The sequence below is a fragment of the Dendrobates tinctorius genome, unplaced genomic scaffold (assembly GCF_039654945.1).
Source record: "Dendrobates tinctorius isolate UK_male_01 unplaced genomic scaffold, ASM3965494v1 ptg000222l, whole genome shotgun sequence".
In the NCBI taxonomy this organism is placed as follows: domain Eukaryota; kingdom Metazoa; phylum Chordata; class Amphibia; order Anura; family Dendrobatidae; genus Dendrobates; species Dendrobates tinctorius.
The window spans coordinates 3,366,395-3,390,481 of NW_027361889.1; the positions used below are offsets into that span (position 1 = coordinate 3,366,395).

The 24,087-nt window shown below is 43.1% G+C and overlaps 2 protein-coding genes across 7 annotated transcripts in view; one reads left to right on the forward strand and one right to left on the reverse strand.

Moving 5' to 3' along the window:
* CHLSN (cholesin) overlaps positions 1–24,087 on the forward strand; it is a 219,615-nt gene that overhangs the window by 88,763 nt on the left and 106,765 nt on the right. For 3 of the 6 annotated variants that reach the window (XM_073555211.1, XM_073555210.1, XM_073555215.1), the window contains exon 3: positions 9,659–9,691. The exons of the other annotated variants lie outside the window; for them this stretch is intronic. In XM_073555211.1, the coding sequence (XP_073411312.1) occupies positions 9,659–9,691 (33 nt within the window). The remainder of the gene's footprint in view (positions 1–9,658; positions 9,692–24,087) is intronic. 6 annotated transcript variants of the gene reach the window in all.
* On the reverse strand, positions 3,386–23,057 carry LOC141058985 (uncharacterized). Its single transcript, XM_073555209.1, has 2 exons — positions 22,556–23,057; positions 3,386–8,303 (listed from the first exon to the last, which is right to left on the reverse strand). Exon 2 carries the CDS (start codon positions 8,263–8,265, stop codon positions 7,303–7,305), a length of 963 nt encoding a protein of 320 aa, XP_073411310.1. The 5' UTR covers positions 8,266–8,303; positions 22,556–23,057; the 3' UTR covers positions 3,386–7,302.

Below are 24,087 nucleotides of genomic sequence, written 5' to 3' on the forward strand. Positions count from 1 at the left end.
TCTAGAGAAGGCTTCTTAATTACATGTTCCTGTGTCGTACGTTGTTTGGGTCCTGCTTCCTCTTTTTTTTAGCAGCTTGGCGCCCGTGATCGGTGCCAGCACTTATTCGCAGGGTGTGTAATAGATGACATAATAAGCCTGGCAGCGCGGTAATGAATCACAGTGTACGGAGCCCCAAATTCTCCCCGGACCGAGGCTGAGGCGCTAATGAATAGCAGTCGCCTGTCTGTGTATCTTGTCATATCTAGCTAATGTGTCATCAGAAAATGACCTATTGTTTATAGAAGGTTTTTATGTTAAATGTAGTTTTTATTTATAAATGTTTGATGCTGATTCTTTTTGTTTAATTATTTTTTTTTCCATATCAATATCTTTATAAAAAATCCCACACTAACCACTACACTTTTTACTAGACTCCTGCTTCCTGTTCTGTACAGATGATTTTTCAGTAGTCTCTTTATCATCACAGTCAGGACTACATTGACTGGGTAACACAAATCCACAATTCATAAAGGGTGATGTCACAGCTCACCTCCTGCTGTACAATCACCGATAACACCTCTGTATACAGTAGATTGCACAGCATCCACCATTCACAATAGGTGATATCACAGCTCACCTCCTCCTCCTGTACAATGACTGTTAACACCACTATATACAATAGATAGTACAGCAACCACCATTCACAATAGGTGATATCACAGCTCACCTCCTCCTCCCGTACAATAACTGTTAACACCACTATATACAATAGATAGCACAGCATCCACCATTCACAATAGGTGATATCACAGCTCACATCCTACTCCTATACAGTGACTGATAACACCTCTATATACAGTAGATAGCAAGATCCACCATTCACAATAGGAGATAACACAACTCACCTCCTTCTCCTGCACAATGACTGATAACACCTCTATATACAGTAGATAACACAGGATCCACCATTCACAATAGGTGATGTTACAGCTCACCTCCTCACCTTCACTTAGCATTTACTTTGGTGAGAGCATGCCCTCAATCCAATCCAATAAGGTCTGAGTCTGCCGCTTATCATAAGTCCCAACGGGAAGTAGGAGTCTAATCTTGCGTCTAGTTTTTTTTGTCAAAATTGCAAGATTGTTATATGAATAACTAGGTGGAGGCCGGATGCTATCGCATCGGGAGGGCGGTAATGTCACGATGGGGGCAGGCTTTGCAGCGTTGAGAATCTCTTCCCCCCCCCCCCCATGTGCTCACCCACCTATCCACTCTCTCTTTCCCCATGTGCTGACTTCTCCCGTCTGTGCTCTCTTCTTTGACCTGTCTACCCCATGTGCTATCCCTCTTGTCTGCTGTCTCTCTCCTTCCTGTGCTGTGTTCTCCCCTCATGTGCTGTCCCGTTTCAAATGTCTCCCCCTGTGCTCTCTCTCACCCCTGTGTCTGACCGTCTACAGAACATACCACAGCTCCTAGGCAGGGGAGGAAGCAAAAGACAATACTGACATTACAGCAGGGGATCGCAGAGGATACATTTTGTGAGGTAAAATATTGTTTAAAAACAGTCAGTGAAATATTTTACCTCACAAAATGAATCCTCTGTGATCTCCTGCTGTAATGTCAGTATTTTGTCTTTTGCTTCCTCCCCTGCCCAGGAGCTGTGGTATGCTCCGTACACGGTCAGACACGGACAATTTTTAAAGTGAACTTTCGTTCGTAGGAAAACCCCTTTAATGTGACCGGCTTCCTCTGCCTGTAGACACGTCGTGCATCTGCCGCCGGGATCAGCCGAATGTTTCACTGCGCCTGCACGGAATTCGAGCAGGCGCTGTGCGGCGCTGTTCCGCTCGTGGTAACGCGCAAGAGACTGTGTGTGTGTGGTGCAACGGTGTTCCACTGGTGGTGGTACCGCGCAATAGGTTGGTACCAGCGGCAGTTTCCATATTGAGACACCCATCATTTGGGTGTCCCAGCATGGCGGTCGGTGAACTTCCTCCACTTGGAATTTTGGGATACGGTGACATCTGGACAGAACAGGAAATGAAAACATTACAGGGAATTATATAAATAGATAGTAATATGAATAATAAGCAACACATCTAAGACAAAAACCTGATTTAAACGACAGGTAATTTTCTGATGACACATTCTCTTTTAAGAGTGTTTACACAGGCATATTTCTTCCTGCCAAGCGTCAAAGGCCGACGTCTGTTAGAACTTGTAAGTGCTGCGCATGCTGCTGCTAGACTGCATTGAGTATTTAAAGAATAAAATCCTTAGGCTATGTGCACACGTAAGCGTTTGTTTTGCATTTTTTTCTCGGTTTTACCAAATAAAATGCTGAAAAACACTTAAAAGAAGCATCCCATTCATCTTAATGTATTCTGCACTTTTTGTGCATATTGATGCGTTTTTTTCCCGCGAAAAAAAACGCATCGCGGGAAAAAACGCAGCATGCTCATTAAATTCGCGGAAATTCACCATTTTTTCTATGTGACTGGGGATGCTCCGGAAAAAAACGCATAAAAAACGCAAGTTTTTTTTGCGCAAAAACCGCGCAGAAAACGTGCTGAAAAAAACGCGCGTTTTTTTCAGCACGTTTTCTGCGCGGTTTTTGCGCAAAAAAAACTTGCGTTTTTTTCCGGAGCATCCCCAGTCACATAGAAAAAATGGTGAATTTCCGATGTGACTGGGGATGCTCCGGAAAAAAACGCATAAAAAACGCAAGTTTTTTTTGCGCAAAAACCGCGCAGAAAACGTGCTGAAAAAAACGCGCGTTTTCTGGGAAGGAGTCCGGTTTTCATGCAGAAATTTTCTGCATACTTGTGCACATAGCCTTATAGTCTAGAGACTGGAGAGAATTTTTAAAAAGACTAAAATTCCAAAGTTGCTTTTTTCTCTTACAATTTTAACCCTTATGAGTGTGGAGACCCTCTATGGGCTGTAGGAAACCTATAGGGGGAAGCTCTGACGTGTCTACTAGAGGTGGTTGTCAGGGCGCTTTTGCGTAGCAGACCCGGACTGTTCAAAATATGTGACACCCAGTGCTGATGAATGGGGCTGAGCTGCAAAACCAGACACAAGCTGTGATATCTGGGGGCTTGTTATAATGCACTAGGTGCCATCAACATTACCTTGCCGTTTCTACTAATGATTCCGATTGTACAGGGTGGGCCATTTATATGGATGCACCTAAATAAAATGGGAATGGCTGGTGATATCAACGTCCTGTTTGTGGCACATTAGTATATGGGAGGGGGAAACTTTTCAAGATGGGTGGTGACCATGGAGGTCATTTTGAAGTTGGCCATTTTGGATCCAACTTTATTTTTTTTCCAATGGGAAGAGGGTCATGTGACACATCAAACTTATTGAGAATTTCACAAGAAAAACAATGGTGTGCTTGGTTTTGATGTTACTTTATTCTTTCATGAGTTATTTACAAGTTTATGACCACTTATAAAATGTGTTCAAAGTGCTTTTTTGTTTTATCTCTGTTACACAGGTAAGCTACATTCAGAATATAAGACGCCCCCCCTCCCCCATAACAAGCCAGGTAAGCTACATTCAGACTATAAGACGCACCCTTCCCCCTCATTTTCCTCCCAAATTTTTGGGAAGCAGAAGTGCGTCTTATAGTCTGAAAAATACGGTATAAGGGGAGAGGACAGGTCAGGTTCTTGTTTTGGTGAGACAGCTCTGACAATTGAAACTGAAGCTTGAAAATAGTGTTTCCTCCGGACTGTGGACCGACCAGCAGCATTTACACAAGACTGTAAACCAATATATGATTGACGCAGTAAAATATTCCAGGATTATAAAAATGGCTTTACATTAGCTGATTAACATTTTAGCTGTATCAGTTTAGCTTTACAAATTGCAAAGCGCAAATACCACTCATAGAACAAGAATGACCAGAATACACATATTACATAGATATAAAAAAAAGTCATAATACTATAAGCAACGGAAACATATTTGTTGGATTAGCGGCAGTGTTGGTCCAGTCTCTGCTCCGTGGGCCCACGGTTCATATTTCCCACCGTTTCATCTCTTTTTAGCCAATTCCCTTTCTTTAACCCCTTCATAACACAGCCTATTTTGACCTTAATGACCTGGCCATTTTTTGCAATTCTGACCAGTGTCCCTTTATGAGGTAATAACTCAGGAACGCTTCAACACATCCTAGCGATTCTGAGATTGTTTTGTCGTGACATATTGGGCTTCATGTTAATGGTAAATTTAGGTGGATAATTTTTGCGTTTATTTGTGAAAAAAATGGAAATTTGGCGAAAATTTTGAAAATTTTGCAATTTTCAAATTTTTATTCTGTTGAACCAGAGAGATATGTTACACAAACTAGTTAATAAATAACATTTCCCACATGTCTACTTTACATCAGCACAATTTTGGAAACAAAATTTTTTTTTTTGTTAGGAAGTTATAGGGGTTAAAAGTTGACCAGCGATTTCTCATTTTTACAACGAAATTTACAAAACCATTTTTTTTAGGGACCACCTCACATTTGAAGTCACTTTGAGGGGTCTATATGGCAGAAAATACCAAAAAGTGACACCATTCTAAAAACTGCACCCCCCCCCCCCCAAGCTACTCAAAACTACATTCAAGAAGATTATTATCCCTTCAGGTGCTTCACAGGAACTAAAGCAACATGGAAGAAAAAAATGGACATTTTAATTTTTCCAACAAAAATTTTCTTTTAGCATCAATTTTTTCATTTTCACATGGGTAACAGGATAAAATGGATCCTAAAATTTGTTGGCCAATTTCTCCTGAGTACAACAATACCTCATATGTGGTCATAAACCACTGTTTGGGCGCACGGCAGGGCTCAGAAGGGAAGGAGCACCATTTGACTTTTTGAATGGAAAATATGCTGGAATATTTAGCGGTTGCCATGTCCCTGTGTGCCTAAACATTGGACCTCCCCCACAAGTGACCCCATTTTGGAAACTAGACCCCCAAAGGAACTTATCTAGAAGTGTGGTGAGCACTTTGAACCCCAAAGTGCTTCACAGAAGATTATAACACAGAGCAGAGAAAATAAAAAAATCATTTTTTTTCCTCAAAAATTATTTTTTAGCCAGCTAATTTTTGTTTTCCCAAGGGAAACAGGATAAATTGGACCCCAAAAGTTGTTATCCAGTTTTTCCTGAGTACGCTGGTACCCCATATGTGGGGGGGGGGGGGGACCGCTGTTTGGGCGCACGGCAGGGCTCAGAAGGGAAGGAGCGCCATTTGACTTTTGAATGGAAAATTAGCTCCAATCGTTAGCGGACACCATGTCGTGTTTGGAGAGCCTCTGTGTGCCTAAACTTTGGAGCTCCCCCACAAGTGACCCCATTTTGGAACCTAGACCCCCTAAGGAACTTATCTAGATGCATAGTGAGCACTTTGAACCTCCAGGTGCTTCACAGAAGTTTATAACGCAGAGCCTGAAAATAAAAATATTTTTTTTTTTTCTCAAAAAATGATTTTCTAGCCCGCTATTTTTTATTTTCACCATGGTAACAGGGGAAATTGGACCCCAAAAGTTGTTGTCCAGTTTGTCCTGAGTACGCTGGTACCCCATACGTGGGGCTGAACCACTGTTTGGGCACACGTTGGGGCTCGGAAGGGAAGTACTGACGTTTTGAAATGCCAAGTTGATGGAATGGTCTGCGGGCGTCATGTTACGTTTGCAGAGCCCCTGTGTGCCTAAACTGTAGAAACCCCTCACACGTGACCCCATTCTGGAAACTAGACCCCCCCCAAGCCGGTGTAGGGGGGTCAGGGTAGTGTCTCCAGCCATGTCCGATGCTACTGCAGCATCGGCCATGGCTGGTTTGTAATATTTCACCATATTTCATTGATGAAATATTACAATCGTACTGCGCATGCGCCCGCCATTTTCAAGATGGCGGCGCCCATGCAGGAGGGACGGGGAACCAGGACAGTCAGAGGGACATAGGTACCGGGGAGGATGAGGGGGGATCGGACTGCGGGGGGAGCGGAGGGAAGGGGAGGGGAAGGGAAGCAGATCATGATGGCAGTGTCTGATCGCTGCCTTCAGTCCATGGCGGGGGCTGATCTCCCCCGCCAACCGGTGGCCGATCGCCACCGGTTGTGGGGGGGGGGGGGGGGTCAGGTTAGGGTCTCCAGCCATGTCCGATGCTACTGCAGCATCGGCCATGGTTAGATTGTAATATTTCATCAAATTTCATTGATGAAATGTTACTATCGCTCTGATTGGCAGTTTCACTTTTAACAGCCAATCAAAGCGATCGTAGCCACGTGGGGGCTAAGCCACACCCCCTGTGGTGAAGCACAAAGCCTCCTGTGTGTGCGCGCGCGTGGGTCAGGTGACCTTTCAGTGACCCCTGTCACCCGACCTGCAGGAGGGTAATTTATACCATGACGCCTACGTAGGCATCATGGGTCGTTTAGGCACGGCTTTTCATGACACCTATGTAGGCATCATGGGTCAGGAAGGGGTTAAATGGCTTAAAGGGGCGTTTTTATTCTACGTGTGAATCTTTGGAAGCTTTTAGATGACTTCAGTATACTTCATAGCACCAACATCTGGCAGAATATGTCATGTTATTCCAAAACCTCTATGGCCAAGGCCTAAATCATAGACCAAGACCTAGACCATATTTTAATTTTTGGGTTGCATAGCCACATCCCTTTATGATGGGTCGCGCCACATTTTTCCTCCTTAATGGGCCTATAGATATTGGAGCTTGGTGTCAAAATTTTGAGCGAGCACCACTTTTCTATAAAAGTTAAGGGAGTTTTGTTTGATGCCCAGATGATTTGCTGAATTACATTCTTTTCCCTGGAATCTCATGGACAAGTATGCCTAAAGTATGAGATGCCTTTCTCGAGCTGGTTAATGCCAGCACACCATCTCTCACCTTAGACAAAATGTGAGGACTGACTTTAGGTCTCTTGACATTAACGGAGAGCATAAAGTTTGGAAGTTCAAGTCCAAAGACCTGCAGCCTGTCCGTCAATTGTGGTCTGTGCGTTGGCCATAAAATTCAGACGTGTGAAGTCAACCTTACATGCTATTAAAGCCTGGTGTGAGACCAATCTAGGCAGGGTCTCCTCTAGGACCTCCATAGCATCCTCATGGGCTGCCTCAATAATCTGTACACCCTTAAGGATAGATGTTTAATTATTTTGCTACTCTCCTAGATAAAAAATAAGGTCTAGAATATACACACCACCATTATGATGGATATTTTGTCTTATAATGTAGACATTTTACGTCTCAGTTCTTCATGTGTTGGGAAGGATCATGAGCACCAGTTATGGCTAGATTACACTGTTGGAGGTTTCCTGTCTTCTACACTTATTGATTAAGAATTGTACAAATTTCTTGAGACCATCCCAACATGGTTTATGTAGGATAAGAGTGACTATAAGTCTGATGCAGCTCCCGCTAAATACTGCCAGTTCTGCTATGTTCAGCACCAGCTCCTCTCTCGGAGACATGTAGAATCCATGAATCTTTAAACCTGTCCTCCTGATGAGCATGATGTTGTAGAACAGTCGACATATAAACATAATCGGAATGTGACTTAAAACGACAACGTGGGCCCGGAGCTTATCGGACATTTCCACTTCTCTGGCTCGAATAATGATTAGAATGGCGAAAATCAGAAGAACCAGGGATGGGACACCAAATCCAGCAATGAACTTTGTAAAGTCGTATTCAGGCCTAGCATTTAATGGATCCAGCTGGCAATATGTTATATTCTGAAGATTATCATAGGTACCCAACAGTGACACGTTCGCTACAGACATCATTATCGACAATGTCAAAGTGAGAAAGACGTATCTCAGATGGCTTTGAGATGTTGTAGGGTCATCCAGGATGAGCAAGATGAGGAACATTAAAATCAGCAGATATTGAGAGAAGAAATAACTCGCGTTGAAGAAACATGATAACACACCACAGCCCAAATTGGACATTTCCAGATAGTCTGGTCTTGTCTTTGACGTGAAAGAGTAGAAGACGATTGTAATGTCTGTAACCACCAACGCTAGAAGATGTAAGTCCAGATTATCCAGTGTTTGATGCTTCACCTTGTTCCTGATTAATATGGCCACACAGAAGACACCAGCCAGTAACCCAAGAGGTACTAATATACCTAGGTAGCTGTGCATGACCCTTGAGATGACATTCTGAGAAGTAATTATATCTTCTATGTCTATGTGAGGGCCCCCAAGAGTTTGGCTAGGGTAAAAAAGACCAGTCATGTTTTGAAGGCCCATGGTTTTCCAACTTCACTTAGACTCTCGTATCTATATACCTGTAAGAAACAATAAATAACCAAGTCAATCCTATTGTAATACCAAGGACATTAAAAATATACATGCCCACATACCATATAGCAAACATGCCTTTAATTTAAAGGGATAATGACTGCTTGGGTACACACTGATTTGCAACAAATATTATACAACTTGGCCAATGAGCTTATCAGAGAATGAATTTAAGTAAAACAACACCCATAAAACTATGTCCTGTCCAGCATTCAGTATCAGGCCACGTTCACCCTGTCGTCTTTTTGTTCCTGGTGCTGTCTGTATAAAAAAAAATGATTAGCCACTTCCTGACATTGGGTGTACTGTTACTTCCTATGTCAGGTTCTCGTATTGGATGCAGGCTCAGGAACTGAGCCTGTATCTTTCCCGGCACATAAGAGATGTGATAAATAGCCTGTATCTGCATCAAACTGCAGCGAGTGGAGCCAAGCTCAGCCCACTGCTGTTCAGCGCTCCAGTGTCGCTGTCAGTCTCTTGACAGGAGTATTTAAAGTGCGTGAATATGAGTGGCTCACTGTTCCCCGTGCCCATCTGTTCCCCGTTGACGTAAACATTAGTGATGAGCAAGTATACTCGTTGCTCGGGTTTTCCCAAGCATGCTCGGGTGATCTCCGAGAATTTTGGCGTACTCTGAGTTTTAGTATTTGCGATGCAGCTGCATGATTTGCGGCTGCTAGACAGCCTGAATACATGTGGGGATTCCCTAACAAACAGGCAATACCCTCATGTATTCAGGCTGTATAGCAGCCGTAAATCATGCAGCTGCATTGTCAAACACTAAATCTCCGAGCACGCCAAAATAATCGGAGATCACCCGAGTATGCTCGGGAAAACCCGAGCAACGAGTATACTCACTCATCACTAGTAAACATAGGTGCTGATGGATTCCCATAGCACCATGATGGTGCTTTTATATGTGACCGAAATTTTTAAGTGATCAGACTATCACAGTTTGAAGTCCCCTAAGGGGACTAAAAAAAGTTTTAAAAATGTAAGAAAAGTAAATATAAAAATTTGAATCACTCCCTCCCCCCATTATTTTTTCCCATTAAAAATAAAGTACATACAAAAAAATAAGAAAAAAAACACATATTTGGAATCACAACGTCCGTAAAAGTCTGATCTTTCGAAATATAACATTAATTAACCCGATCGGTAAATACCACAATGAAATAAAATTCCTAGATAATCATTATATAACCTACAAAATTTCTTAATGTAGAGATGTGTAAATGATGAAGCCCATATTAGGGACTACCAGGGCTGGGGAACGCTAAAATTGCAAAAATTGTGACTTTCCAGAATCCTGGATTTACAGAATTCTTTATTTCTTCTACAGGTTTCTGAACAATTTAAAGTGGAAAAACCTCAGGTAAGATTTCTTTGATTTTTTTCATTTTTTTTTTTGTCCAGTTTACTACCGTTCCGTGCGTACAATAGTGTGAAACGTTGTAAAAACGGTACTTATGAGGCTCTGTATCGACTCATCTATGGTACTTGAGTCCAAATGTATTTGTGGTTGTCCGAAACGGGAAAAACATGGCTGCTTTCTACCAGAAACAACGCCACCTCTGTCCATAGATGGATTGCAATTAATAGGGTTGAGCTGCAATACCAGTCACATACTTTAGAAAGGTGTGGCTCTGTTCCTGGGAGAAAGCACAAATGCAGGAAGTGTTGAGCAGATCAAAATTTATTTTAAATGGTCCAGATTGGATTGAAAAGAAATAATGGCTTGTTATTGTCATCTTTGGCCTATATGAGGATGGTGCGGTATCACTTCTCGGTTGACATTTAGCAATGATTTTTCGCTATTAGTGTGAGTTTCATTTGACATTTTAACTTAATTCCCTCTACTAGAAACTGTTAGAAATCGAAAAAATCTATAGGCCGACATTTCCGTCACCTCTTCAACCGCCGAATCTGGGCGCAACAGTTCTTTGCTTCCATTTAACTGGTTAAATTGCGACTTTTTGGAAGTTTATCGTTAATTTGACATCTGTATTTAAAGTGGAAACTTATTCCAGCGCCGGCATCAGGTGTGCGCTTAAGACCTGTCACTTGCCATAAACATGTTATTTATTTATGTAGTCTAAATACCGCCGTTCTCCTGAATCAGGCGTTGTGTTTCTTTATTTCCTACGGCTTTCCGTTCCTGAGATATGACCCTTTCTTCCTTATATGGAAATCTGGTATAGTTAGCCAAAGGGGAGTGATCCTAATTAAGATGCTCATAGAGAAGGGCTGAGGACAACTCCCACTTGGATAACAGAACTAGATGTACATTCAACTCAAAAATATTTCACGGATCCTCAACCAAGAATCTGCAAAAACCCTAGTCCATGCCCTCATCATCTCCCGCCTTGACTACTGCAACCTCCTGCTCTGTGGCCTCCCCTCTAACACTCTCGCACCCCTCCAATCTATTCTTAACTCTGCTGCCCGACTAATCCACCTGTCCCCCCGCTATTCCCGGCCTCTCCCCTCTGTCAATCCCTGCACTGGCTCCCCATTACCCAAAGACTCCAGTTCAAAACCCTAACCATGACATACAAAGCCATCCACAACCTGAGTCCTCCATACATCTGTGACCTAGTCTCCCGGTACTTACCTGCACGAAACCTCCGATCCTCACAAGATGTCCTTCTGTACTCCCCTCTTATCTCCTCTTCCCACAATCGCATACAAGATTTCTCCAGCACATCCCCTCTACTCTGGAACTCTCTACCACAACATATCAGACTCTCGCCTAGCATGGAAACCTTCAAAAAGAACTTGAAGACCTACCTCTTCCGACAAGCCTACAACTTGCAGTAACCACCGATTCACCAAACCGCTGCACGATCAGCTCTACCCTCGCCTATTGTATCCTCACCCATCCCGTTGTAGATTGTGAGCCCTCGTGGGCAGGGTCCTCTCTCATCCTGTACCAGTCGTGACTTGTATTGTTTAAGGTTACTGTACTTGTATTTATTATGTATACCCCTCCTCACATGTAAAGCGCCATGGAATAAATGGCCCTATAATAATAACTAGATGTGTATTTCCTGAAGGAAGTACAGATAGTGCTTTGAAATGTGCCCGGGCTGCCCCTTTAAGAGAGACTTGCCTGCTTCCCCTGCAAGACTTTCAGCTCAGGATCCGTTTTAACTGTGGGTGCCTCTCAGGGGCCACTTTGGCCTTAGGGTCTGATTTGGTGGGTGGGGCCCCTCAGGATCCGATTCGGTGGCCTGGGCTCTTCAGGGCTTGAATTGGTGGCCGGGATCCCTCAGGGTCTGATTTTGTGGGTGTGGCCCCTCATGGTCTGATTTTGTGAGTATGGCCCCTCAGGGTCCGATTTTGTGGGTGGGGCCCCTCAGGGTCCGATTTTGTGGGTGGGGCCCCTCAGGGTCTGATTTTGTGGCCGGGGCCCCTCAGGGTCCGATTTTGTGGGCGGAGCCCCTCTGGGTCCGATTTGGTGGGCGGGGCCACGCTGGGTCCGATTTGGTGGGCGGGGCCCCTCAGGGTCCAATTTGGTGGGCGGGGCCACTCTGGGTACAATTTGGTGGGCGGGGCCACTCTGGGTACGATTTGGTGGGCGGGGCCCCTCAGGGTCTGATTTGGTGGGCGGGGCCCCTCAGGGTCTGATTTGGTGGGCGGGGCCCCTCAGGGTCTGATTTGGTGGGCGGGGCCACTCAGGGTCCGATTTGGTGGGCGGGGCCCCTCAGGGTCCAATTTGGAGGTCAGGGTGGCTCAGCCTCCGATTTGTAGGCCAGGGTGTTATGATTGAGTCACCGTAGGAGGCAAAAACAGAAATGCTAGCTAAGTCCAGAAAACCAGAGAAGTTGGCAACTGTCAGATTGCAGACCCCTGAACCTATCAACACACAACTAGCAGTAGCCGTGGGGGGTTCCTACGATGACCTAGACCCCTCGATCACAGCCGGAGAGATACATAGGCCTAAAGAAGGAAAGGGGAAATCTAACTGCCCCAGAGCAGACCCCAAAGCAATAGGCAGCCCCCCCACATATAATGACGGTGAAGCAAGATGAAAACACTTACACAGACAGAAAGATAGGCTGAGCAAAGACGGGGCCCAAAAACTACCTAGATAGGAACGGATAGGAAGGCTGCTGTCTGCAATCTGCCAAAACCCTATCAAAGACAAAAGCCAACAAGCTGATATAAAAATGGCCCTGAAGCAACTAAGCTTCAAAAACTAAATCAGCACTCAGGTACTTTCAGAAGACAGAGCTAACGGAACACTGCACACTCCAGCAGGGAGTGGCAGAATCCAAAAGGCAAGAAAAACAAAAACAAATCTTAAATGCAAAAAGGCAAAGCAGAAAACTTAGCTTTAGGAGAGCAGGAATCAGACTGGTGTCCAAGAGTCCACAGAGAAATCACCCGCAGGGCAGAAAGGGCGTAGGCTGCCTTAAATCCAGTCAGTGACTCCACTCAGCCAATCGTCTTCATTAGTCCCAGGTGCCTGATAATCAGGCTCACTACCTTCCTTCACTAGAACAGGGAGTTCACCAGGCCTCAGTGACGGAGGGGAAAATGAACTCACAACACCAGGTGGCTCAGCCTCCGATTTGTAGGCCAGGGTCTATCAGCCTCCGATTTGGAGGCCGGGGTGGCTCAGCCTCCGATTTGGAGCTTGGGGACACTCAGCTTTCGATTTGGCGCGCCGGCCCTTTAAGAGCCAGTTTGGCTCACTGGGCTTCTAAATCCACTTTGGCGCACATTTTCTCTCAGGGGCATGCGTCATTTGATGAAGCTAGATTTGCATTGTGCTGTGGGTTTCGCTTTAAGAGCTGATATTATGTGCCAGAAACTCTGTCCTGGAGAGGTCATGTATAGTTCGTAGGCGTTGGCATAGTAACTGGGTGTGCCTGCGCATATCAATAAGCTTAACTGCCATGTGAATCGCCTCAGGGCACGTTTTCTCTGTGGCAACATTTTCCCATTGAAATGCATTGAGGAAAATGTTTTTTCAAATGCAAATTGCGCAAAAACTACAAATCCGATTGACACGAAAAATACTTAGCACACCACTCATGGACGCTGGCTTCGAAACAACACCTCAACGGAGTCTGTGCGTGTAGCGGTACGGGCCGCATTAATTGCGGAAAATCAACTGAATAATAATAAGAAGCAGAAGAAGAAAAAGAAGAATAAGTTAGCAGCGTTCGGATTACATGATGGTGCTTTCTTCAAAGGGAATCTGTCAGCAGTTTTTTTTTACTATGTAGTCTGAGAGCAGCATGATACAGGGGCAGAGATCCTGATTCCAGCGATGTATCACTTACTGGGCCGTGTTGTTGTTTCACTTCAATCAGTGTTTTATCAGCAGGAGATTATCCCTGCAGGACTAAGTGTCTTGTGCCTCCTAGTCAACTGCTTTGTATAACCACTCCCTAACCACTGATTGGCTGCTTTCTGTCAATATGCAGAGTACACAGAAAGCAGCCAATCAGTGGTGTGGGCGGGGTTATGCATGACACTCAGCATTCTGAGCACTGTAAGATCTGCAGCTCAGAAAACACTGATGTCTTTGGGGCTCAGGTGTTTGCTTGGTACTTGGAATTGCTTTTCTAGAATATGGATTTTTCACTGCTTAAAATAATGTTGATCTGTTGCCCGTTCTGTACAAATCTCGTTCAGGCTCAGCCAGGATATAAAGCTCTGACAATCACCTTCGTATTTATTTATTCTACTTTTTTTATGACCTTTAGATTTTTTTATGCCATGGCTGCTTTATTAGATATCAAACCATTGGAAATAAAGAATAAAGCGCAGATGTGGATATGTGACAATGTGATTGATAAAGAATTGCGCTGCAATGTCGTCCTGCGCGCCATTGCTTGACGGCCTTGACGGGGGCCAGCGGAGTCATCGCATTAACATTGGAAGCGGAGGATTTAATGACAGCTCTATTGTAGTACTGGAAGCCTGGAGAAGACGAGGCCGTGACCCTACAGAGATAAGCCCCTGTACGGCGTCACCGTCACTTTCCCAGAGACTGTAATAATCCAGGATGTTTCTCTATTAAAGGGGTCGTCCGGTTCTAGGAAGTCCTCATCTATCTGTAGGATTAGTGAAAAGTTGCCGATCGGTGGGTGTGTGACCGATGGGACCTGCACCCATCAGAAGATTCGGGAGCTTTTATCTCGATGACGGGCGGCAGGTTGGACTTTCAGATTAGGGTAGGTAAGCCAAAGATCAATTTCAGGAGCAATGTAAGTTGTGAAGTAAGGGAAAGGAACTTTCCAGCACCCTTGGTGCTGGCAGAATTCTAGTGAAGAGTAGCTGCCTATTGAGCCAGACTAAATGAAAGTAGGACTGAGGATGACCGACCTGTTGCAGATGGGCCTTCAGATTAGGGCAGGCAAGCCAGTTATCAATGACCGGAGCAATGTACGCTGGGAAGTACGGGAAAGGAAGTTCCAGCACCTCTAGTGCTGGCAAGATTCTATTGAAGAGTAGCTACCTACTGAAAAAGACTAGATGTAAGGAGAACTGAGGATAGCAGACCTACTACAGGTGCACTTTCAGATTAGGGTAGGCAAGCCAGTTATCAATGACAGGAGCAATGCACGCTGGGAAATAAGGGAAAGGAAGTTCCAGCACCTCTAGTGCTGGCAGAATTCTAGTGAAGAGTACAGTAGATGCCTGAGAAAGACTAGATGGAAGGATAGAAAGTGAAGACTGGTATGTGCACCAGAAACAGTTTAACTTGCTATAGCGGATGAGGACAGACAGCAAGATAAGGTTTTAATAAAGGTTTTCTCCTCTAGAGTCTAACATCCAATTATTAAAACTGAACAAAGGGATCTCATTTCTTCTCTTTTCTCCAAGTTTGTAGTTGGAAATGTTCTATTGACTACAATGAGAGTGATGTACATGTCCTATTAGCCTGACTAAGACCCTGATGCCCAAAGACCTCAGAGTCTATAGACGGAGGGTCACCACACTTTAGAGAGAACATGTAACTTGCTATAAATATATATAGAATATATATACATATTTTACCTGGTGTAAATGCTGCTGTTTTCCTGAATCTGGCATAGTTTTCCTTTTGTTCCTATGCCCCTCCGTTCCTGAGATATGGCCCTTTTTATAAATCTAGTCTTTTAGCCAAGTGGGCGTAATCATCAGCTCTTTAATGAGGCCGTCTTCTTGAGGACCGCTTCCAGAATAGCTATAAGTGGAATGACAAGAATATTCAGGGAAGAAAGGGCATGAGCCTCATGATGACACCTACAGATAAGCATTCAGAGACACACCCCATTGGCTAACAAGGCTAGATTAATGCGCCGGAAAGAAGAGGTCAAATCTCGGGAACGGTGCGGAGCAGGAGCAAAATAAAAATATTGCCAGATTCTGGAGAATCGTGGCTTTTACAACAAGTAAAAAAAAAAAGAGAAAACTATTATTTCTGGCAAGTGACAGATCCTCATTAAGAAGAGTGCAGACAGACATCTGACTGGGATGATTTAGCGAATCCTGCTTTGAGCAGGGGGTTGGACCAGATGGCCCAGGAGGTCCCTTCCAACTCTACGATTCTATGATTCTATGATATTTGTTTTTTTGGCATTTAGCTTTGGTCTTTTTCTGAGAAAAAGGAATGTCACCGAATGTACAATAACGTGCGACCGAGAAGCCAGAACGGTGCGTTTTATCAATAATTTGTGTTCGTTGCTTTCCAAGATGTCATCACACTGAGAGGAGTGGGCTATAACCATAGCTCAGGACGCAGGGGCATCTGCTTTGCCGACGCGTTTCGCGTCTCGTTCAGGGAGACTTTAGAGACACAAATATCCCAGGCTTGTGCGGGAGGGTAAAACACTTTTTTATGGCTCATCATCTCGCCATCAGTCATTGCGATAGAACATTCGGCCATCTGCTGTGTTTACCAATCAGTGGAATCTCCTCGTCTGATGGACCATAATGGACAGAAGTGGGGACGATTGGACTTCAGATAACACATCCAGATAAGACACGTGTTGACCTGAGGAGGAGGTGAAAGTCCTGATCCACGTGGTACCTCAGGTAACTGTGAAAACCTCAGGCCTGGAAGGTTCTCCAGAAAGGTTTGTTCTTCAGGTGACGGTTATGTAACGTTGCGACATATCGGCCTGCTTGAATACTGCGTTCCGTCCCTGCGGCTGCATGTGGCGCAGCTGTTCCACAGGCGCAGCACAGGAGTTCATGGATCACACTCGTATGATATTCTATGGGGTGTGCACATGTCTGATTCTTTCCTCAGACTGAGTGATCTGCGTGAAATATCAGAGACACGTCCGATTTTGATCTGAGAGTCGTCTCAAAATCGGCAATGCAAGTCTACGGGTCCGTGAAAATAATCGGCCTGCACTCTGGTTTTCATGGACGACTGATGAAAATGAGAATGTGGAGAAACTTTTTTTTTACTAAATATATATAATATATATTTTTTATAATGCATATATATAATTTTTTTTATTTTTTTTTTATATAATTGTGTGTGTATATGTGTATGTATATATGTATACAGTACAAACCAAAAGTTTGGACACACCTTCTCAATCAAAGCGTTTTCTTTATTTTCATGACTATGAAAATTGTAGATTCACTCTGGAGGCATCAAGACTATGAATTACCACATGTGGAATTATATAATTAACAAAAAAGTGTGAAACAACTTAAAATATGTCTTATATTCTAGGTTCTTCAAAGTAGCCACCTTTTGCTTTGATTACTGCTTTGCACACTCTTGGCATTCTCTTGATGAGCTTCAAGAGGTAGTCACCGGAAATGGTTTTCACTTCACAGGTGTGCCCTGTCAGGTTTAATAAGTGGGATTTCTTGCCTTATAAATGGGGTTGGGACCATCAGTTGTGTTGTGCAGAAGTCTGGTGGATACACAGCTGATAGTCCTACTGAATAGACTGTTAGAATTTGTATTATGGCAAGAAAAAAGCAGCTGAGTAAAGAAAAACGAGTGGCCATCATTACTTTAAGAAATGAAGGTCAGTCAGTCCGAAAAATTGGGAAAACTTTGAAAGTGTCCCCAAGTGCAGTGGCAAAAACCATCAAGCGCTACAAAGAAACTGGCTCACATGAGGACCGCCCCAGGAAAGGAAGACCAAGAGTCACCTCTGCTGCGGAGGATAAGTTCATCCGGAGTCACCAGCCTCAGAAATCGCAGGTTAACAGCAGCTCAGATTAGAGACCAGGTCAATGCCACACAGAGTTCTAGCAGCAGACACATCTCTACAACAACTGCTAAGAGGAGACTTTGTGCAGCAGGCATTCATGGTAAAATTTCTGCTTGTTGCCTGTCCTTAGCAGTGGTTTCCTAGCAGCTGAGACTTGTTTGGGCTAAAGAACACAAGGAATGGACACACACACACACTTTTTTATAAAATATGTATATAATTTTTTTATAATAAATTTTATGCACTCTATATATTAGAAATACTATATATATATATATATATATATATATATATATATATGTATATATATGTATATATATATATATATATATATATATATTATGAACAACGGCAAAGCAAGGTCCAGCAATAACATGAGCAATCCAGGATGCTGTTAAAAAATTTTTTCTTTCTTTTTATTCATAAATCCATTAAAATGCAATGGTCCAAGCAGTTCAAAACAGCAATAACGCAGGAAAGTGGTGCAGATTGTCCTATCTGCACCACTTTCCTGCGTTATTGCTGTTTTGAACTGCTTGGACCATTGCATTTTAATGGATTTATGAATAAAAAGAAAGAAAAATTTTTTTAACAGCATCCTGGATTGCTCACGTTATTGCTGGACCTTGCTTTGCCGTTGTTCACATTTGTATGGATGGACTCCTACATCCTGATCCGGGCACAACTGAGATAACCAGGTTAGCTGAGGTTCCAGGTGGTTCACAGGAGTGAGCTGGTCTACATTGTTGGATATATATATATATATATATATATATATATATATATATATATATATATATATATATATATATATATATATATATGTATGTATATAATTATAATTGTATTATTTTTGGTAATGTTTTTCAATTTAGAATCAAAGGTTTTTTTGTACTAAAAAAAACACACAGCATCAAATAAAAGGGAAAATACACAAAAAAATAAACATCAAAAACGTAATAATCACAGATGGTTTTGTTACTGCAAATTTTGATGCAGAAAACATGCAGATTAAAAGCGGCAGAAAAAAAAAAGCACAGGATTTCCGCTATATGTAGCTGCGTTTACACCAGCAGTTTACCTGATACCACGCGTTTCAATCCGCGATATTGGCTCACTAGAAGTATTTGATCCACTGCCGATCTTACAAGCCCTTATTGTTCCCCCATTTATATCAACTTCTGTATAAGGGAAGTTACGAACGAGCAGCAGCCAAGTAGAAGCGATTTTCTAACATTTCTATGAAAATCTGTCATTATGCTATTCCGTTCTTTCGTCTAAGAAAGGGAATCGCCGCTCTGCTCCTTCCCTGCGCTGACGGAAGGAGTTTCACCATTGTAATATGTGCCTGACCGTAGTTTTTTTTTTTTCTTAAGTACGCATCTTGTCAATTCATTTAAGTGTTTTAACTGAGGTTTTTCCTCATTGAGATCACAATGGCTTTGCATAAAAAAACACAAAAAATGCACCAAAATGTATTTTTTTTTTGCTTCTATGTTTCATTGATCTCAATGCAAAAAAAAACAAAACCAAAAAAGCAGTAAAAACTGTGAATGAATTGATATTCCGCATTTAAAGGGACTCCGTCGTCAAGTTTTTCTATGTAATCTGATAGCGGCATGAGGTGGAGGCAGAGACCCTGATTCCAGCAATGTGTCGCTTACTGGGCTGTGTGTTGCTGTTTCAATAGAATCAATGTTTTATCATCTGGAGATGATCACTACAGGAGTAAGTGCCTCGTGTCTCCTAGTCAACTGCTCTGTATAACTCCGCCTCCATCACTGATTTGACAGCTTTCTGCCTATGTACAGTGTACACAGAAAGCTTCCAATCAGTAGTGTGGGCCGGGTTATACAGAGCAGCGTTCTGAGAACTGCTAGATGTGCAGCAGAGAAAACTGTGATTATATCAAATGGACAACAAGCAGCCAAGTAACTGACATATCGCCGGAATCAGGGTCTCTGCCTCGATCATGCTGCTCTCAGTTCACGTAGCAAAAACTTGGTTACAGGATCCCTTTAAGAAAATACACTGCTTGTCAGTAAACACAATGAAAGCAATCAACATGTGAATGAGATTTTAGAAATCTTATTTATTTTATTAGGATTGTAAAACATCTGCAGTGTGTGGAATCATCCTTAAGGGTGTATTCATCCTTAAAGGGTTTGTCCAGGCTTGGGGCTCAAATCAGCAATCACTTTATGTGATTGCAGACTTGTGAATCCTCCCTGCACGCCGGCGCTAGTCCCAGGTCACAGGCCGACTAGACGTGTCCAGCCTTGCTCAGTACAAGTGAATTGAGCGAGGCCGGACATGTCTAGTAGGAATGTGGCGTAAGTATGCGAATCGTGTACTTGCAGTCACATTTCCGGTGCCGCAGAATCCTGACAGCTCCAAGTGTGCGTAGTGTGAGGATTCACAAGTCTGCAGTCACATTAGAGTGACAAAGGGTGAATTCTGCTTTGAAAATCAGCATAAATTAACATTCTAAGGATTTAAAGTCCTCACCGTATGTTTATTCGAATATTTTTTGGATATGATTTTGTTTTATCCTCTTTTCCCACCTATACATCAAGACTGAGAATCTGCAGCCTCCTGCACCACATGTGAACTTGCCCTTAATCTAGATTGTTGGGCAGTTAAAGAGGAACTTTTATGTCGCCATCTTTGAAATGAATTTAAAATTCTGATAAACTTTGCAACGGAATTTGTCTTTTATCCTGTAAAATTTGTCAAAAGTGCATTTCGGGCATCGCGAATAACCTGCTGTAAATTGCAAACTAATTTTTTTCGGAGCAAACTCAGATCTGACAAAATATTTTCTCATTTCTAACGGGGTAATAGCATCGAATAAGTCTCTAGTTGTGTCCATAGTTTCTTTTTTTGGTTTTTAAATATAGGTGTTTTTTTTTTACTTTTCCAACTATATTTATAATCCTCCACCCATTCCTTATACAAAGGAGGGCACTGTACTAAGAAGCTGCGGTTCGTGGCAAGGCGGTGGGGAGCGAGAAACTAACGCAAGGGAAGAGGGAGGCTGGCCTCCAGACGCCTCTGATTGTTGCTTATTTCTCAGGAGAACAACATAAAAATTCAACATGCCTGATCCTTCTTTTTCGAAAAGGAAAGGGAGAGACGCGCCGTGTGTTATCCCAAAAGGAAATGCAACGTGATCACATATAGAGATTGGCTCACCTGAGTAGCTTGTGACTAGGCACAACTCGGTGAATCAGAAACCTGTGCGAGGCTGATCTCCAGCACGGCCATGCAAAAATCCAAGGAAAAAAAGGAGCTGTGGTCCTCAGACACTGCCACAAATTGCTGACAATGCATTGCGTTTCTAGGATCTCGCATTATACAACGCGTTTCGGAATCTGGATGACTCCTTCGTCAGCTATAATAAAACAGAAGAGTCCTCCTCCAAGTGGAAAATGTCATTCTCACTTTTCACCTTAGTCCACTCGGAGTAGGTTTTTTTTTGTTTTGTTATACCTGAAGAAGGGGTCGACCCGATTCCAAAACGCGTTGCATGACTAAAGATCCTAATAATGCAATCCATTGCCAACAATTCGTAGCAGTGAATGTCGTTCTCACTTTTCGCAATGCACCACCTAAGTCCACTCGGAGTAGTTTTTTTGTTTTATTATACCGGAAGGTGTTGATCCGATTCCGAAACGCGTTGTATGACTAAAGATCCTAATAACGCAATCCATTGTCAGCAATTCGTGGCAGTGAATGTCGTTCTCACTTTTCGCACTGTATCACCTAAATCCACCCGGAGTTGGTTTATTTTGTTTTATTATACCTGAAGAAGGGGTTTACCCGATTCCAAAGTGCGTTGTAGGAATAAGATCCTAGTAACGCATTCCATTGCCAGCAATTCGTGGCAGAGCCTGGGGACCTCTGCTCCTTTTTTCCTTGGATTTTATCACCTTATTTCTCTTGACATCATCATCTGTCGCAGGGAAGTCAGGGAGTCAGGAACCATAAGGGGGCTGGCTAGTACCGCAGAAAACATTGAGTATGCCCAATTTTTCTGTAGTGTGTATGGGATGCCTTTAGTGTTCTATAAAAAGCGATAAGCTTGATCCTGGTCAGTAATGCTACACTACAGCTGAGCTTTGGGGGAAAAGGATATAAAAAGAAATGTATACAAAAAAAAATATCTAAAACTCCTTTAAAATTTACCTCCAGTTATAGAAATCTTAATACAGATGCATCAGAAATTGATATCAATGGGGGTGTCTGGTTTTTCCTGTCACACTGAATAGACTATTGTGGCTGCCGTCCTCAAAAAATCAAAGCCGGACAAACAGAAGACAAATAAGGGGGCAGTTTATTGAATTTTTCACGCCACAAAAATTGCAAATTTTGCCATACACGGCATGTTTGTGCTCAAATTTTCACTTCTCTCGCCAGTTGGTGTTAAAAATGGGTATATCTAGGTGGAATGGGGTCCGACAGATTTTTCGAAATTCTGGTCCAGATTATCTCGTAGAATTTTTTTGCCTTTTTTGTAGCCTATGTTTATTACAATTTCTGCCAAATGGACACCCTGAGGTGCGCCACAGTTATTAAGAGACGTGCACTTTTTAATACTTTTAGCACATTTTACTCTGGCATAAAAAAAATGATAAAGCGCCATACTTGGTAAATGTGTCCAGTTGCATTTCTACTGTTGTCTCTTAATTTTTCGATTGTGGCGACCATTGTGACGTCTGGATGTTGTAACTGGATATTCATGGAATACCCCCCCCAGAGATTTTTCTATTCCGAAATATCCCCCTGAACAGATTGATTTTAGTACTTTTATCACAGCCCCTTGGAGCTTTTCTTTGTGGCGAGCCTCCATCGTTTCGGCACACTTGCATAGACAGTCGGTAGTTTGTGTCCTGTCATGCTGACGTGGGACAGATTTGCTGATCGTTTTCCTAAAATTCCAGCCGAGACCAGAATAAACATTCTCTTTTTATACCCCCCTTCCCTATACTTACACAGGATCATACCGGGCAGAATAGAAAACGTTACAGATGGTCCTGTTATTGGTCACTTACGTTGTATGGCGGCACTTCCCAGCGAGGATCGAGCACACATTCTACGCCGAGCTTGGTCCGGAGATCCCTGCCACCGTTCTCTGCAGCTCTGCCCAAAATCCCAGAGGTTGAATGCTATGATTTAGCCGTCCTGGGGCAGTAACGGAAGTTACAAGCAATTTGAGAAGTTCAGGTTGCATTTTTAGCTGGCTGTTTTTTTTTTTTCCCTCCCGCACCACGTGACGGAATGTGGAAGACCACAAAAGGAAAAACGTGTCTTGTTATTGTAAAGCCGTGGTGACGTGTTAACGACACGCAGGGTCCTGCGAGGACGTGCTTTCGTTTTCAGGTTGTGAAACGGACTGGGTATGGGATTTCTTACTTATATAATAGAGAAATTCAGAATCCGCAGTCTTTTACTTTGTAGGTTGGATACGACTTTCTTTCCAGTGTCCTGATATTGATCATGGGCTGAAGTGAAAAATTCAGCGCAGGTTCTGGACAGAAAATTAGCGCCATTTTTCACCGCTTTTTATACGGATTGTGGGTTTAAAAACTAAAAAAAAAAAAGTGATCCACATATAATGAACCAGAGCGTGCATCGTAAAGGGCCCTCTTTTTAATTACTTATCTTTCCGACGGAGACAAGAAATTAACTAGTAAAGTTTAGATTCTAATTCATGCTAAGCCAAAGGGGACGTTATCAGAAATCGTTCTGTGGGAGACTGGGAGCATGCATTTTTTCCCCATGTATGGCCAATCATAAGCAGGAGGTGTCATGCCGGGAGAAAAAAAAAAGAAAATGCCCCATTAAAAGTTTAGAAGGTGCTTTTCGTTTATGCTCAGGAAACAGTACCAGGCTCTCACGCAGGAAAACGATGAAGAAATACATCAGGATAAGACTTTGCCAACAAACAGCAACCTTGTACGCCTTCAGAGTCCTCCTGAATGGAGAAAGAAAAATGTTGTGAAGAAGAAACGGAGAGTGGTGGTCATGGGGGATTCCCTGTTGAGAGGAAGAGAGGCCGCTATCTGCAGACCGGATATAACTTCAAGAGAAATGTGCTGTCTTCCAGGTGCAAAAATTAAAGATGTGTCTGACAGGATATCAGGACTCTTCAGACCTACAGATGACTACCCATTCCTGCTACTACATGTGGGGACAAATGACACCGCAAGAAACGACCTGGAAACCATCTGCAGAGACTTTGAAGACTTAGGCAAGAAAGTGAAAGAACTGGGAGCGCAGGTGGTCTTCTCTTCCATCCTCCCAGTGGATGGCCATGGAACAAGGAGGTGGAATAAGATTCTGCAGGTGAACAACTGGCTACGTCGATGGTGCCGTCAGCAACGATTTGGATTTCTGGATCACGGAGTGAACTACTTATACGATGGACTACTTGCTAGAGATGGGGTGCACCTTACGAAGACTGGAAAGCATGTATTTGGAAGTCGCCTTGCTACACTTGTAAGGAGAGCTTTAAACTAGAACAACATGGGAAGGGAAGCAAAAGACCAGAAAAAGCCATACACCTGACAAATGCTATTGAGAA

Coding starts and splice junctions, on each gene's coding strand:
- LOC141058985 (XM_073555209.1), bottom strand. CDS start 8,265: ATGGGCCTTCAAAACATGACTGGTCTTTTTTACCCTAGCCAAACTCTT.